Raw genomic sequence first — 17,492 nt, 5'->3', positions numbered from 1 at the left:
TTATCTCTGCTGTGACAGGCTGCCCTTGTTCAGGTCCCTGCACCAAACCTCCAAGCTTATCACTCAGCCAGAGTTTTTGTTGTGCCACATCCGTCAGAGCCCTCTGCCTGACCATGAAGAGGGGCAGGACCTGCACAGTGTCCTTCTTCAGTGTTGTTTGGTCACCTTCTTCTGGGGGGTGGGCACTGAGCAGCAAAGGGAGAAGCCCTGCGGGAAGGGAGGCTGGCAAGCAGGGATGCTTTCTCTGTCTGCAGAAGGGGAAAATCTGGTCTTTTCATTCAGGAATCCCCTGCCTCAGGCCCTGGAGTTTGAAGTGATGCCTGGTGGCTTTGCACAGAGAGGACTGTGACAGGAGTGTTCTGTTGCAGTCAATGTTTTGTTGCTGCGGTTTGTTGGGAGATGCCATGAACACTCCCCTGTGGTAAAATGATAAAAGTCCTTCAGGGGTGCATAAATTCCAAATGAATATTCCGTGTTTCATATAACTAATTTGACTCTGCTAAACTAAGGGGTTTTATGTTGATGTGAGTGGGTGTAGAGTTTAATTCGTGGTGTGCATCCCTCAGTACAGCTGTTGTTGCCAGGCCTGGTAGGTCTCTTCCTGACATGGCACAGCTCAGGCACAGGTCCTGTGTGGCTACACAGTTTTAAGTAAACATTCATATTTAGGTTTGCATGGTTAGCTAAGCCCTGTGTAAGCAAAATTCGTGATGCTGGCTAAAAACAAAGCAAAAGGAAATTCTAGGAAATAGCTGCTTTTTCTTAGTTTTTTTTTTTTTTCTCCTCCTCGCTCTTCTAATTGGCTTCAGCATTAAATATAAGCTGTCTTAATTACCTACACTGATTGGATTGCTTTTCCAGTCACATGACTTCATTTCACAGCTGTGCAGATGTTTGCAGCTCCTTCTCCTCAGGAAATGTCTAGGAGCCTTAGGAATGTGTTAAAGCAGGTGACTGGGTACAGCAAACATCAGGCACCATTGTTTGTGAGGGACAGTCCTTGTTCCTGGGGTGAGGCTCTGAGCAGATGGTAGGTCTGCCCTAAGACATCTGTTGGGGAATTGTCTTCCAGGAGAGGTCTTCAGCTTTGGTCTCTGTCAGCATGGTGCAGATGCCCTGAGCCTGGGCTAGGAGGTGGAAATGACAGGGACAGGAACTTCAGGGCAGTTGCTTTCAGCCCGTGTCTAAGGCTGAAGGGTACAAAGTGGTGTCCAAATCCTTGACACAAGTTTTCTTCCCTTACAGCTGTTTAGCATGCCTAGCAGACATATTTCTGATGTAACTGTGCATGACTTTGCACCTGAAGGGTTCTGCTGTTAGCTTGGTTTCACCTGCTCTTCAAGTCCCCTTCTGTGTGACAGTATTTCCATAATGCTCCTGAGATTTATGCTGTGATGTTCTTATTTCTGAAAGTGGAGGCTGTGGACAAGTCATTAAGCACAGCAAAAACTGCACTAAAAAGTTATTACCCGAGTGCAAGTATGTGATCTATTATGGGAGATCTTGGTGCAAGTGATTTACTACCCTTTTTAATTAGGAATTCAGAGCATTTCCTGATGCTCCCTCATAGCTGTTCTGCGGGATTTGTTCTTATCCAGCTCAGCCACTGTGGGACAAAAATTCTGCTTTAGATTAAGCAGCTGAGTTTTTCTGCAGAATGAAGGCAAGATCCTGTAGGGATTCCCTTACCCTGAGTGTCACCCAGACAGCCCCACTGCTGCAGAGGAGCCTCCTGGACAGCCATGGAATACTCTGCTGGGACTGTGGGTGGTGGTCCCAGGTGGAGCCTTGTTCCCAAAGGTCTCGTGTTCAGTCCCTGCTCTCCTGTACCACCCTAGAAGCTGTGCTGAAGAATAATAAAGGTTTATTTCTTTACACTTACCCCTTGTACTTGGTTTCTTTCAGTATCAAGTAAGTGCAAGCTCTGACCGTGTTTTCCCTGACTTTTAGAGTACACATAGCATTGCTTTCACATGGATTCTCTGGTGTCTAGTAAGGGTTGAGCTCACGCACCTTCTCTTTCACAGATGAATGTCTTGCTTTTCTCGCCAGCTGTCTAATTTCTTGCGTGTTCCTATGCACTTGGGAATTATGTATTCCTGTGATAGCACATACATTCAAATTTAAGTATTCCAGAAGGTGTGATGATGCCCGAGGCGATTTTCATCGACACCCGTCTGCTTCATCACTCCTATGCTTGCAGCCCTAAGATGGGGATAGGAAAAACCAAAAGGACATTGAAATGAGACTGAGGCTCAGTGATCTGAAATAGTGCTCAATTAAGAGGAGGACTGCAAAATGCAAGTTCTGGGACACATTCAGTCATGATGTTTGTTGCTCATAGTTGGTGTTCTAAAAAAAAAAAAAAAAAATTAAGCCATGCCTTAGTGTAAGTTCAGCACATCATTTGCCAAGGGAAAGGCAGGGGATGAGACATGTGAAAGGGCCCAGTTGTTGGTTTAAGTGCTGTGTACAAGTAGTGCACATTATTATTTGATGAGGGGTGCTGCTACTGCTGGAAAGGCGTGTAGGGAGATTGAGGACACGCTTTAAAGAATTGGTACTGTGCCTGCTCCTGTCTGGACAAAGTTCTGGAATGGTGAAATGAAAAGACCAACCTTGATAATGATTTTTCAACATTTTGAGTGTCCTTTCTGTGAAATGAAGGTAGAGTGTACTGGCTTGGTGAATGCGCTGTGCCTCCCAACAAACCACAGAACTAAGTGTAAAAGCACTTAAAGGGAGCAACGTACTGTTGTCACTATGTGGACATGACATGCTCATGGAGAGAGGAGCTTGCAGATGGCTGGATGGGCATCACCTGCTGGAATTGTCCACTCATCCCCACTGACCCAGGAGATGATAGTGTGAACTCTATTTCTAGTGGTCAGAAGTTGGGCAAGGCAAACCCTGGTGTCTGGCTGGATTTGAGCTTCCTGTCCTGAATCCCGGCTTAGAAAAATACAGGACAGCAAAAATGTGAGTGGTGGCACAACAAGAGATGGTCTCACACTTCTTGTTCCTCCTTTCAGCTGATTTTGGAGGGATACTTCTCGTGTTCTGCTATAAAAGGGGGAGTCAGGAAGCCCCTATAAGAATACAACATATGTTGAGGCATAAATAAAAATCAGATTGGTCTTTCTCGGTACATTGTGCTGTTTTCTGCTGTTTGCACAAGGAAAATATTTCACTGCTCTCAACTAAGTTTTATAAAGGAGAGTCTGGACTATGTTTGCATAAACCAGCAACTTGTATTTTCAGGCAGAGGATTTCTGTCTCCTTTTCCATGGTCTGTATTTGTGAGATACTAAGTTTATGTAAATCTGGCAGGGTTATTAAGTTATTAAGTCCAAACTCATGACCAGGCCTTAACCAATGGCAGTCTTCTGCAGTTGTATTTTCTTCCAGGGTGACAAGATCTGATAGAAGTGATTAATTGTATTTGGTCATTCTGTGAAGTGAGCAGCTCTGTGGCTGGTTTAGTGGAGCATCTTTGGCCAAAGGAAACTTTGATTAGCATGTGTGTGGCATTGAAGTCACCCTATTCAAGAAGTGGTTGCAGCCACAGACAGTAAATGCACACAAGCATTTAATTATTAAAGCTGTAAACGCATGCTGTGTCCAAAGCAGATACACTGGTGGAGCACATACAGTAGGCAGCCCTTGTAAAAGCAATTTTCTTGCAGTTCAGATCTCTCAGTAAGACAGTGTTGGGCTTTCATTTCCATTTCCCCCTTCTGAGTTTTTCTCCTCTAATTGTGACAGTATTATACAAGAGCACAGGGCATTTGAAAAGCAGTCATCATTTAAATCATGGAAAGTAATCATTCAACTTTTTTTTTTTCCCCTGTTAATACCCAAAAGATTGTGGTGGATAGCACTGCCACAATTTTGCATCCAAACCAGCTGATGGATTTCTGCAGAGCCCAGCCTGGGGTGCAGCAGTCTGGGAGGGGTGTGTGGTCCTGGGCTGGGTGCAGGCATGGCAGAGGGACATCTCTGCGGCAGGAATGCCATCTCGTGGCCGTAAATAGCTATTATGTGATTTTAAATCCACCTCCCATCCCTTCTTCCTTCCTCATGGCACTTCCCCAGTGTATCAGTCATTCGCAGGAAACACAAATCAAGCTGTATTTTCTGCAGAGCAAAGATCATCCCTTTTTTGGGTTCCTAAAGCTGTGCTGTCGGCCTCAGCAGCTCCTCTTGGCTGCGGTGCCCTGTGCTGGCACTGGAACGGGATCCATGGGGATTGTGTGTGAGCCACAAGCAGATCAAGAGCAGACCTTTGCAGGCTTTGCTTTGCTGCAGTCTCTGTCAGCTTTACCCTATTCCTTCTGTGCCTTGCACACTCAGGCACAGATGTGATGCTCTCCAAGACATATTTCCCTCTCAGCCGGCAGTGTAGTGCTGCCGTAGCCAGTTTGAGGATGTGGGAGTTGCAGCTCCTGGAGGGAGAGATGGTCTGGTACTGCTGTCTGCATGATGTTAAGCAAGATGGTGCCTGCGTGTGTGACACAGACATTGTGTCTCAGAGCTGTGGAAACAGAAAAGGGACAGACCATGAAATGCTGGAGGTTGGAGCACCTGCTTAGCTGCTGTAGAAGGAACCCAGTCTTTAGCAGCGCATTGTCTCTGCTCACCTTTCGAATAACACCATAGTGCTTTCTGCAGTGGTGTTTTTGGGAAAATAAACACCCATTTTGTGAGCAAAATATTTACCAGTGGTGTTCTGTTTAGCAGAGGGAGTGTTATATGCTTGGCAGGAATTAGGGTGCCATGGGAAATGATGGATTCACTCAGAGCATCCTTGGGTTATCCCATCAGAGCAGACATCAGGGCTCCTTGTAAGAGACGTGGCCTTGCTCGGTGTTCCATGGCTCCAGGGAAGGCAGGTACAGCCACCTCTGCCAGCCAGTGGCTGCAGGAATGCTGATTTGTCAGCACCTGCACGGGAGCTGCATCAGTGAGAGCGTGTTTTAAATCACTGCAAAGTCTGTGCGGGAAAGTCTAGGAGGAATCATATCTGTTTGTGCTGTCACTCCCACTTCAGCTCAGCTTGTTCCGAGGGGATGGGACTGAAAGGCTGTTCTGGCAGCTGAAAGGGAGGGGAGGAAACCAATGTAAACAGAAATAGACTGCGTTGTCAATCTGTGTCTGATGTCTTTGGTTATCCTGTTATGAAGGTGAGTAAACACCTCAAAGCTTTACTGTGGGAGTTATCCCAGAGGAGGCTCAGCAGCCCTTGAGTTTCAAGATGTATTATGGATGCAAACCATTCTCAGTGTATTTCTACAGGCAGAATGGAAAGGTGCCTTTCTTAGCACCTGAGTGGTATTTCCTAGCCCAGGATGTGTTTGCATGAGCAATGTATGTGCATCTATATGTGTTCTTTAAGATTTTCATTTCAAAACTTTATTGTGAATCTGCAGCAGTCACTTCCAGAACACGTTTCTAACAGTGGAAAGACAGGGGCCCTTTATGTCAGGCATCATTTCATCTGCTTGCTTCCTGTGAATTGGGATGAGGCAAACTACGGCCTAACTCTACTGACTGAATTAGATCTCTCCTTATTGAAACAGCAGGAGCCCAAAGCAGGTGACTGAGCCACATATACACAGTAGTACAGTCCCCTAAATTTGTGAGTTTTCAACTGAGGTTTGTAATCCTACTGCAGGATATCACAAACTAGTTTGTAGCTGACCCCAGCACAGCATCCCCAAGCTGGCAGTTGTTTATGGCATTCTCCTGCTGAAACAGAATTGTGTGTGTGTAGAATTGTGTGCAGCCCACAGGTTTCCAGGTGTGTGACCCAGCCTGTGGGTTTTCTTGGAGTGCCTAAAAAAAGCCAAAATTCTTCTGTGCCTTTGGGTTTTTTCAAATCCCAAAGAGACAAATGAAAAACCTTTTATCCATTGCCATTACCCACAAGAGCTGCAAAGAGTACATATTTTCTCAAAGGCTTTGGGATGCCCTGCTTCTATTTATTATGGCTTTGTGACCCAGCTGGTGCAGGGGTGAGCACCTGCCTCTGCCATGTGTCATGGACACATCTGTTCTGCCACATCCCTGCCAGTTCAGTGCCTCACCTGCACTGCTCCCTACAAGGAGCTGGCAGCTCTTCCAACCTCTGCTTGTGAAGGGCTCACCCTTGTCTAGTTTATGGTGCTCCTAGAAGTTCCCAAGCACTCTTTTAGTTTTAAAAAATGGGTGTTTTTCATCCCGAGGGGATTAATGCCATTCCTGCATGTAGTTTTACTGTTGACCTGAGTAAGTCTGTGTGTGCTCAATTATAATGAACTATTGCCTCCATGTATGGGCAAGGGAAGTTCAGATAGATCACTGGTAATTGTGGTCATCACCTCTAGTTCATGTTTTTGAATGGCTGGTATAGATAAAGCATTAGAGAATATAGCAAAAAGCTGCCTGTGTGCTTCTTCAAATATAGTTAACTGTTAAAGATACTTTAAACCTATTTATTTTCCTCCTCACTTGTGTCTCTAGGAATATGTAGAAAAGAAACACAGCTTAGCATTACATTAGAGGAAAAGGTGCACTACTCCATCAGCTGCATGAAGGTAGGTTAGCTCAGTGCCTGGTGTGCTTCTGCTCCAGCTCTGTTTTTCGCAGTGCTCAAGCAAGGACATACATGATTTATGGCCCAAGATTTAAAGGTCTCTTCTGGGAGGGGAGAAGTCTGCTGAAGTAATAAAACCATCATTTGTTAGACAGGATTTCTGGGAGAACTAAATTGAGACTGTATGTAGCATTTTGGTCTCCAGCGATGAAGTAGGATCTGAACTCTCTATCCTCCGTGCAGGATCCAGATCCAGCAGGGGCCACGGCTGGGCACCACAGTAAGCTGAGAAACCAAGGCTGGATTAAAAGCATCACACCACACAAGGTGAAGCAGTCACCAAGCCCAGGCTGTGTCTGTCAGGCTACTGCCTGTGCTGCCCCCTTGATGAATTTCCCTTCACCAGCCAGCTCACTTTGGAGATCTAGCTACAAGTACACCAGGAGGGACAGAGACATGCCAGAAGAGAAGAGATGAGAGTTGTAAATGAAGAGAAGTGCATGAAGCACAACCCTCTCCACCAGCACTGCACAAGGGAGGGAGGCAGCCAGGCTGGCCAGTCATTGCATCCTCACCTGAGCCCACTCTGGCAGTAGTGGACAGCAAGGGAGGCTAAGCTGCCCTTCCAACTGTTGTCCCAAACATGGTCACATATATTAGACACCTTTCAGCTGGATCTCTGTGCCCTTCAGGGTACACAGCCAGCTGGCTGTGCAGGATGGTAGGTGATGCTGCTGCTGGTTTTGGTGACCCTGCAGGGATGGAAGCAGCTGCCTTCCATGTCCTATCTTCCCAAGGACATGTTCCTGTCTTGGGAGGGGACAGGAACTTCTGCTGAGTTGGTTACTTTGGGAAAACTATACTGAACATGTGGCTCAGTAAATTCCTGCAAATCTGGCCGACATGTAGGAATATTATTCTGCAAGACTTTTTTACTTAAGTGGTGAATTTATGGGAGCAAGGTAGAAGGGCAGCATCTCTGGCACAGAAGAAATGTCCCAGGAAACTGCCGTGTCCATTGAGTACCATACACACCTGGAGTGACCGCACTGGGGGGGACAGCATAGTCCTCCTTTAGTATATATTTTTACTTTAATTTTCTGATTTTTTTATGTTTATTCCATGCAAGCTGGAGAGGAATAAAAGATATCCTCTGATAATTTTGAAGCCCATGAGAAGCAGTCGTAGATGATGTTTAAATGTCCCCTCCATGGAAAGCACATGGATCTGCAGCTGCCCCCCTGTTAGCCTGGTTAGCAGGGCTGATTCATGGCCCAGCAATACAACCCACTTGCACTTGTTCATTATTTATATAAATCACAGGCATCAGTGTTCATGCAACATCAAGTTATAAGAGCATTGATGGAATAAGGGTGACTGTTTTAAATTAGGCAGGGGCTGAGCAGACTTGCTGGAGAGCACAGTATATGAATGAAAGAATTTAATGAATTTTCCTGGGTATTAAGTGTGTATGTTCACTATTAGGAAGGCCATTGGTGGGTGCTAAAGTTTTCTTTAGAGGAACTTACATACTAGAGTTGAACAGAAATTACTAAAACAGTGTCTCTCTAGGACAGCTGAGAAAATTGTAGGTCACATAAGTGGGATATTGTGAAGAAAAGCAGCTGAAGTCAGAGACCCTCCTGTCTGGTTTCATTTGATCCATGAGTGCAGTCAGGACAGGGATCTTTACAGGATTTTGCTTAAGCCTTATTTGTATCCCAAGTAGTATTTCAGTCATGAATTTTAACATTGCAGTGCCACAGTGTTTTAATGTTTTTGTCTTCTTAGCTATGTCGCAATTAACTTTTTAATTGCTAAATCTGCATTTTAGAAGCCCTCAGCCCTACAGCCAAAGATCAGTAAAGCACTGCACTTCCATAGGATGAAGACAGTTGTTTCTGCAGTGACCTTATGGCAGGAAAGGGTAAGAGCTTGGTACAGCATCAACAGGAGGAGAGTGGTCTTACAGGTTTTGGCCATAAATTGGGAAGGGCTGAATAGCATCAACCTGAAGGTTTTTCAGATCAGCAGTGTGAGACAGCTGAGAGCAGCTAGGTCTGATCAGCCTGGCACATGCATTGGCAATGGCTTCGCTGCCCCTCGTGTGAGTAAGGGCAGTGTCTGTCACAGCTCCCAAATGCTGCTGAAATCAGACAGGTGAGTCCATCCTCCAAGTGCTCCATGAGGCTGTGGAGGTAATGGGGGACAAGAGCTGACCTTTGTTACTTGTTGGCCACTCACACCCTCTGGATATGTGTCATTTTATGTTTCATTCAGGATAATCGTAGCACTTTAGGCTGTTTGGTCAGTAACTGTGATGCACCTCTAGGTGAATCTGTAGTCACAAGGTCTACAGTGATGGTCTCCTTATTATGCTTGTAAAAGGTAAAACAAGGGCCAACATCTGTCAAGTTAGCACCTGGGGCATATCTCAACCTCTGGCACTTTGCAACGAGAAGAGTTTAGATGCTTCTCCTAAGTTTGATGCCTAAATAGAAACCCTGGAGACAAAAGTAGATACTGGTGATAGCGCTGGAACAGCACAGATGCCATAAATAGGGCAATGATTTTAGTAAATTATGCACAGCAGCAGCATTTCTTTATCAGTTTCACACCTTGGGATGCACTGGCCAAGAAGACATGCTGAAGTGAGGGGTTCAGGCAGGATTCAGATAGTTAATGTGGCTCTGATTGAGGAAGTACTGTCAGGATTGTTCTGCTTGTGCACCTTTTTTGTGGTGTTTGTACATCCATATGTATCCATGTGTATCCTTTTGGCCAGAATGACAGTTGTTTGTCTGCATTTGCAGATGCTTTATGCCTTTGAAATGTCAGCATGAGTTCTGTGATGGGGGGACAAAATAGCATCACTGCTTCATGACATTTGTCCACAGTGGGTGCACCAAATGCACCCAGTACACTTTCCCAACAAATGAACTCCTTCAGTGATAACCTGCTTAATGATTTAATATGGAAATGAAACCATTGCACTGTTAGTCCCTCAGAAGATCCTAACACGTAGCTACTGTCCAGTGCTAGTTTTCTGAACAATAATTTAATACACAGCCCAGATAAACTGGGTACTGAGATTGAATATAAACGATGTTTCAGTGGCATGAATTATGGCCTTATGCTGAGCATCACTATGGCAACTAATGACATCACCACAGGCTCCAACCAGCACAAAACTCAACTTTTGATGGTCTCCATTTGTTGGCACAGATCTTTTCAGGGCTTTTGGGGGTATGAATATGTAAGCACCAGTGTTGTCAGGGGTTTGCTATGTATGTTTGCTGTCATTTGAAACATTTATTCTCTTTGTGGTTAATGTTGTTCCCATGAAGGAAACCTAATGAAAATTACTGTTTGTATTTGGTTAGTAACATTTGTTGATAACATATGGTCTGGGAATGCTTCAGCAAATAAGAGCTTTTTAATAGTAAACAGAGATATGAGTTCTATAAAGCAGATGCTGTCAAAATACACAGTGTAAGGTTGGATATTTTCTTACTTTTGCCTCTTACCCAAAGTAAGCAAATCTTCTAACTTTCCCTCCTGGTGACAGTGCAGTTTTTGAGAGAAAACATAACCTGTGACCTGAAACTGTGATTAGAAAATTGTTTCCTGCTTCTTACCCTTAAAACATTTATTAGGTAGCTGATGGCTCACACATGGAAAAAGATATGATATGACAAAGGACCTGACTGGACCTATAGTGCTGTAGGTAATTTAAGCCAAAGTTCTGCTCTCTGGCACTGTTGGCAGTTCGATGCATCATCGGAAAAAACAAAATATGTGAAACAGTGACACCAGGAAAGGAAGCTTCAGAGCAAAGCTGGTGAAGTACCCGAGTTTGTTAATCAGCTCTGTGCTGAACACACTCATCTGCTGAGCTCAGTTGGATAACATTTGCTCGGTGGGGAATGAAGGATAAGCCTATACTCCTAGAGCACAAGGAGAAGTGAATTATTTTTATTGATAATTTTCCAAATGCTAAACCTAGTGCTTGGGGTTCATCTTTGAGGAGCACCTAGTCACTGGACCATGTCTTCTGAGCCTTTTCACGGGAACTACCTTTCTTCAGCAGAGGATCTAGTTTGAGGATGACCTAAAGTGAGAAAGTGTCATTAACAGAGTGAGGGTGAATTGAAGTGGTTAGTGAGTTATGGCATAATCTCTCATCTGATTTGCAGCATTCTGGGTTGCAGTGTGTGTTCCACCACGTCACTCAGAGGCGTTCCTCATGGCACGCTCTTGGCAGGGTCCCACATGGAACGAGTTCGTGTTTTCTGTGCATTTGGGCTACTTGTGATTGCAGAAACTTGTAGGTGGCCTCTAGAGATATGCATGTCTAGAGGCTGTGGATAATTCAGCCTCCATAGCAGCTCTTTCCAAGCCAGGGAATGACTCACAGAGTACAAATAGTAGACAGTGGATTGTGGTGTAGTTGCAGAGGTGGCATCTTCCTGGGCACTGCAGTCCCACCCACAAGGAGCTGGTGTCCTGCTCTGTAGTCCTAGCAAACTAGGATTACTCCAGACATAATGGCTTGAACTTAAACTTGGGTTGGGCTGAGACTTGGAAAGCAATCCAGGTTAAGTTGCAGTTTCTTCGAAAAAAGCAAACCTCACTCTCAGCCTGGAAAGGAGAGGTAAATTAGCCGAGAGAAGAGCACAGGCATGAGTGATTACAGAAATCCTGAGTGCAGATGTCTTCAATCCTCTACTTCTCTTGTGACTACACAGGCTGGCACTGCAGGAGACATTGTTCTTTCTAAATAAGAAAATTCTCTTAAACTTGGTTTCATGCTGCTCCCAGATGCTCTCTTTTTTTCCCCCAAGAACCATCATGGGTTTTCCAAACATCTGTCCCGCATTTCCCAAAGAAGATAATTAATGCCCTTGTCACTCACACTACCCAACCACATTGGCTTGTATCAGACACATTTTGGGTTAACTATTTCATGCCTGAGCAGTGTTGCTGCTGACCTGCCAGCTGAGCTGAACACCCCTCTGTCCTTCTTTTCACAGCTGGGGCACCCAAGGAGACTTCACGACAACCCATGCACTTCCTGCAGTGAAGGTGAAGCTGTTCACGGAGAGCACAGGAGTGCTGGCTCTGGAGGACAAAGAACTTGGGAGGGTAAGGAGATTTTGAGTTTAATAATGTTTCCTTCTGGCCCTGCTTTTCTAGAGAAATCTCTCCTGTACAGAAATATCTTTGGAGCACAACATGCTCTGCTTTTTTGCCAAGCTTCAGGAGGGGGAAAGAAAGCAAGCTCTGCACTGCTGGAAAGGAGTGCATCTCGCATGCTGTCTTTGTTGTGAGTTTTTAATGGCAGCATTTCAGCTGGCTGTGCCTGCTCTGAGCAAAGGCAGAGGATCTTGTGTGCAATATTGGCAGTCCGGAAAGCCTTAAAAGTTGCTTGCGGAAATGGACATTCCTGAGGCAGAAAAGGGGATTATGCTGAAGCAAAAAGAGGGGATTTACCTTTGGCAAGGGACTGTTAAGTTTCTCCCATATCTGCTGAGCAGCCAGTGCACGGTTTCAGCTTCTGAAAACACTGACTGCCGTACTCCCTGCAAAAACTTGGAGCCCTGGCTCCCCTGGGGATGGATGATGGCTGAACTGGTGGCTTTAGTGGGGCTGGACTGGGGAGTGAAACATGAGGGTTCATTGCTCCCATCAATGGTGTTAATAGCAAAGAGCTCAGATTTCCGGCGTATTGGCCACAGAGCAAATCTTCCCACCCCATCTCTGCCCCTCGTCTGTGGTCCCTAAACCAGTGCCCTGGCACTAGAGGTCCTTGATCACTGCAACCCACAGCTCCATAATATCTGTGGATGGCACTTTCCTATGGGTTTGGGACTTGTCACTTGTCTCCATGGATTTTGTGGAGCTGTTGAATTTGGGTTGGCCCCAGACAGAAGTGACAGCAAACTCCTTGCTGTGCCTTCCTCAGCTTCTCAGGCTGAGATCAGTATGATGATGACTCCATGAAAATCAGTTTTGGGCAAGACGATTTGGCACCTCCTGTCATGGAGGCACCTCAGAATGACCCAGGTGATCTCCAGGGGCAGCCTGGGCTCTGCCCGGCCCTGCAGCACTCCTTGCTCCCCATCCTGTCTGTATGGCTGTGGCTAAGAAATCCGTGGTCAGGAAAGCCACTGATCCTATTGCAAGCCCAAGAATGGAATTTCCAGTTATGGTCTAACCTGTTGGGATGTTACTTGCTAACTCTGTGGCTGTTTTTGCCTTGACAAGGAAGGGTCTGTGTCCATTCAAGATTTTTTCTAATTAACAGGGTTTTGTGATAATCCTGTTTATAAAAGCGCCAAACATTCTTCCAGGTCCTAGTGAGCTGATTTAAATTTATAGCTTTATGGCGGAGAATGCTGCGTGCAATTTTGTCTCCCGTAATTCATGTTCATTTTAATTATTTGTGTTTTCATGTTCATGAAGTAGCCTTTGTTCTTGCATTTGAGAGAGAGAAAAGCAAAGCTACCCCTTCTTTCCTCCTCTCAATCTTTTCTTCAAAGAGTTACAGCCCCTTCAGACTTTCTTCATGCACACCTTGATCCTTCTTTTCTCTCTGTCCTCTTTTTTTGACAAAACGGATGACCCCTCTAGGCTGCAGTGCTACAGCTGAAGACCTACAATTGTTTTGCTGCACAGCATCATAATATTTCCAGGATTATTTTCAAAACCTCCTACTTCAAACAGCCTGGCACCCTGCCTTTATCCGCTGTGGCATGCTGAGCAGAGCTTTTCACCCAGCCAGCCGTGCTGCCATTCAGGGATTTTCCTGAGTGGTTACACTCAGTGCAGCCCCTCTTGCTTTGTAAGTCTTGTTTCCACTGGCAGCCATGAGCAGTGCTGACTTTGCTGGTCTTGGGAAGCAATTAGCTGTGCATGTTGTTCTGAGAAAGATGTCAGCACCCAAAGCAACCCCTCTTGCCCTGAAAGGCTGGTGAGCCAGCCCTACCAATGTGCTTTAGTTCCCGCTCCAGCGGGAAACCATCCCTCAGCCCTGAGTTTCTGCAGGCTGAAGGACACAGGCCAGCAGTGGCAAGTGTGGGGAGCTGGCAGTGATTCCCCCTGGCCCGTGGCCACCAGTGCTTTCAGTCGGCCAAACTTCAAAGGGATGCTCAGTGTGCCCGGAGCGGCCGAAAGATGACGCGTGTCTGCTCAGGCTGCATCAAGATTTCTTTTTTAAAGTAATAATGGAACCGGGAGTGTGTTAAGCCCCTGGTTTAGCTGTTGGAGTGGGCAGGAACCTGCCTGCATGGAGAGAGGAGGAAAGCAGGTTTTATACACAAAACACCCCTGCTCAGCCGCCCTTTGAGCAGTGGCTTTGTGCTCTGCCAGGCGGGTACAAAGCCCACTTTCTATTGCCAGTGGTAAGTTGGCAACCGGCCGCCACTCCTCAGCTCGCCACTTTTATCCAAGGGAGAACTGGAAAATGCTCCCAAGCCCTACACTGCTGAATGGGCAGCTGAAGGCATGGGAATACATCCTGACCCTATTGAAGCCGGTGGCAGGGTTCCCATGGATTTCAGCCATGCCAATACTTCATCTACTGAGGGCAAGGAGGGGAAGAGCTGTGAATTGTAACACCACTAAGAAAAGTTTGTGTATTTTGTTGAAAAAAGAGTTAGAGATCAAAGTAGAGAGCGTCCCAAACACACTGAGTGGCTGCTGCCTCACTAAGAGATGCAGCTTAGCACAGGTGTATGTTCTTCCATGACCTGCCTGGCACTGGGGTTCCTTGGATGCTGCTCGGAGCTTGGGTCCATCATGCTTCAAACACCCCCCACCTAATGTGGAGAGCTCATTTCTCATCTTCAGGATTTGCTTAAATGTGTTTTCTTCCAAGAGTGATGCAGTACAGACTGGTGTTGCTCAGTTATCTGTGTGACTAATATCAGCTTCAGAATCCTGACAGAGCAATTCAATAAAAGAAGTGATAAATAACATTAATGGATAAGGGTAAAGTTGAGAATCTACTGATGTTTACCTCAGGCTTTAGAGGAGGCAAGAAAATACATTTTAGAGTAATTCATCAGAGGGTAATAGCATCAATGATATTTTGGTGGAAAACAACCCCTAGATTGTTGACTCAGCAGCAAAGCTGAAGAGCAGAGGAATACAAGATCATAGTCTGGGCTGGAGTTTGGCAGGATCACAGACTAGGCATGAGCAAGAAGTGAGTGATGGCAGCACATCCTGTTAGTGAGGGTGAATGCTGCCATTTGTGAGAATTGTGAAACAATTTGCTTGCATCAAGGTTAACAGATTTATAGAAGATTCATCTCACTACAGCACAGTAGAAACTTCAATTAATTTGTAGCAGGCAAAGTCACCTCTGAGAGTAAAAGCATCAGAAGGGGAACAGGTGTAGGAGGAAGGGGGTTAGGCCACCTCAGGGGAAACATGAAAATACCAGGAGAAGATGGTGGATGTGGTGTAGTCCTAGGGGAATACTCTGTACCTTCTAACTCTCCAGGGAGCTGCTCTGTTTTGTAGTGGTAATGGATGAGTGGGGAAAGCACAGCTATGATCAGGAAAGACTATTCACCTCTTGGAGCTTTCAGTTTCTTTGAGCCAAGTGCTTGCATTGGTGTTCATCTGCAGTCACTGGTGTTGCATGGATGTGCTCCAGCTGGAGACCCTCCTAGCATTTCCTGCTGCATGAAATGGAAGCAGAGTCCTGCAGCCACTCATGTCATGACATGGGATGCAGATTTTATCTGCTGTCGAAGCTCAGTCAGATGTACCATCCTGAAATGATTGGAACTGATCATGCAGTTCTGTCTGCACAGCCCCCTGAGCTGATTGAGGAGCCAAGGAATATATGACCTAATCTCAAAATAATAAGCTGTACTTTTAAAAAAGCAATAAAAAGCCATCCTCACTGATGTGAGTAGACATATCCAGACTGACTTCTAGGACAAAACTAGGTCATCTGATATATTTCTGTTCCACATTAAACCCCATTTTCTGAATAATTTTTCCCTTTAACATTGTTGGTTTTAATTCTTACAGGTTGTTCTCCACCCTACTCCTAATAGCCCAAAGCAGTCCGAGTGGCACAAAATGACTGTTTCCAAAAACTGCCCTGATCAAGACCTGAAGATCAAGCTTGCTGTGCGAATGGATAAGCCTCAAAACATGAAGCACTCTGGGTAAACACTTGTCTCAATCTAAAGTCATTTTGTTTTGAATGTGCATTAGGAAATCTCGCTTTTTTAAGATTCTCAAAGAGAAACTCTTTTTCTCAAGTTCACAGGAGGTGAAGCAGAAAGATAAATATAAAAATGGCATTAGTTCAGGCATTTATAGTGCACTTTCCATATTCTTAGCATAGTCTTTTTTTAATGCACATGAACGAAACAGTTTAAATTTTGAACAGTTTTCCTCACAGGAAATTATGTTTTTTCCTGTGAGAAATAATAGGTGAACTGCTCAACTCTCTTACTGAGAATAATATAATTTTTTAAAGTCATTCTGTGTCTCCCTGTATTGATTTCTCAAAACCAAAATCACAGTGCACTTTCCACTTGAAATAAACCCCATTGTGACCAGCACTATTTATACTGAGATACACACCACAATTAAATAGCAGTTATCTGGAGCAGGACTAATAATTGAGAAGGTTAAAAGAGGCACCTTTCCCATCCAGGAGGGAGTGTCAGAAGATCTGGCAGTAGACCACTTCTGCCTTCATATAGTTACAAATTAAATCATCCTTGGGAAGATCTAGCCAAGGCCACTGGCAGGGCTCAGATTGCTCTTCAGAGCTGAGGATGTGACAAAAAATGGAAATTGTCCAGAAGACTCAGTGTTAGAAATAACACTCCAGTTTGTTTTTGGTGCTATAAAAGTAACTTTGTTTCACTTTTATTTTCATAGTGTTTTGTTAAATTCCATCCATTATTAAGTGATTTAGATCACTCATCTTTTCTAATTCCTCCTCCTCCTGTCTTCTCTGCTGATGAGATCAGAGCCAGTAGTCTTGTGTGAAGTTTAATTTTTTCGCCTCGATCACAGGCACCAAAACCAGACAGGACAGATCCCCTGTCCTGTTTATTTCCTTGACTTCAGCTGATAGTAGGGCTGTTCTCTAGCTTTCTTCAACTGGTATTTGATTTACATGATACTGCTTAAAACTCTGAGGTTTATAACTCTTGTTACCAGGACTGAGATTATCTTTCTGCTGATGTTAGCAGCAATAGCCAAAAGGACGCTTGCTACCCTCTTCTTGGACTAGCCAAGGACTCAAAGCCCACATCAGCATGACTTGGAGTTTTGTGTTTTAAACATTCACCAAGAGTATGCTAGATCTCTTCTGGCATAAGGAACCCCATGCACAACCAAAAACGAAGTCTTTTTTTTCTATTTATTGAACCAGAACTAAAGTAATTACGATACATAAAACATATTAATGCTGAATAATATCCTTATGTTTATTATTAGCCTGGTGCTGCCACTAGTTTTGCCAGTGTTTGTGTTACAGTGTCACAGTGCCCAATTCATCACAGAGATTAAATGCTTATTTTGACATTAATTTTAAAAGTTAATTCTCCCTTTGTAGAAAACAGTAAATTTACTGCTCCTCAGAAATTATTCAGTTTGCTTGAATTATCTGTAGCCAAGCAATTTCTCGGATTTCATCTTAGAGCTGCTCATTGAAGTGTCCTGGTTTAGTCAGTCCAGTGGATATTGAGATCCTGCTCACTGGGTTTCATGTAGGAAGTGTCCGTCTGTTTGGCAGCTCCCCTCAGCAAAATGGTTTTATGAAGGCTAAAGCAGACTTGGGGTTTCTCTCCCTTAATTCTTCCCTTGCAAATGCATTATTCACTCATCCAACCGTGTTGTAGCTTTTCACTGGCACTAAAGGGCTTCAAATTCTGAG

General features: G+C 44.8%; 1 protein-coding gene across 5 annotated transcripts in view; it reads left to right on the top strand.

Annotated features, from left to right (window-relative positions):
• CADPS (calcium dependent secretion activator) overlaps positions 1–17,492 on the top strand; it is a 206,890-nt gene that overhangs the window by 82,392 nt on the left and 107,006 nt on the right. For all 5 annotated transcript variants that reach the window (XM_066195041.1, XM_066195039.1, XM_066195038.1 and 2 more), the window contains exons 7-8: positions 11,608–11,719; positions 15,623–15,762. In XM_066195041.1, the coding sequence (XP_066051138.1) occupies positions 11,608–11,719; positions 15,623–15,762 (252 nt within the window). The remainder of the gene's footprint in view (positions 1–11,607; positions 11,720–15,622; positions 15,763–17,492) is intronic.

Source organism: Chamaea fasciata, unplaced genomic scaffold, assembly GCF_029207755.1.
Source record: "Chamaea fasciata isolate MVZ Bird 193981 ecotype frontalis unplaced genomic scaffold, bChaFas1.0.hap1 SCAF_13, whole genome shotgun sequence".
Classification (NCBI taxonomy): Eukaryota; Metazoa; Chordata; class Aves; order Passeriformes; family Sylviidae; genus Chamaea; species Chamaea fasciata.
Note: the sequence above shows the minus strand (reverse complement) of the source record. Positions and strands in the feature narration are given on the sequence as shown.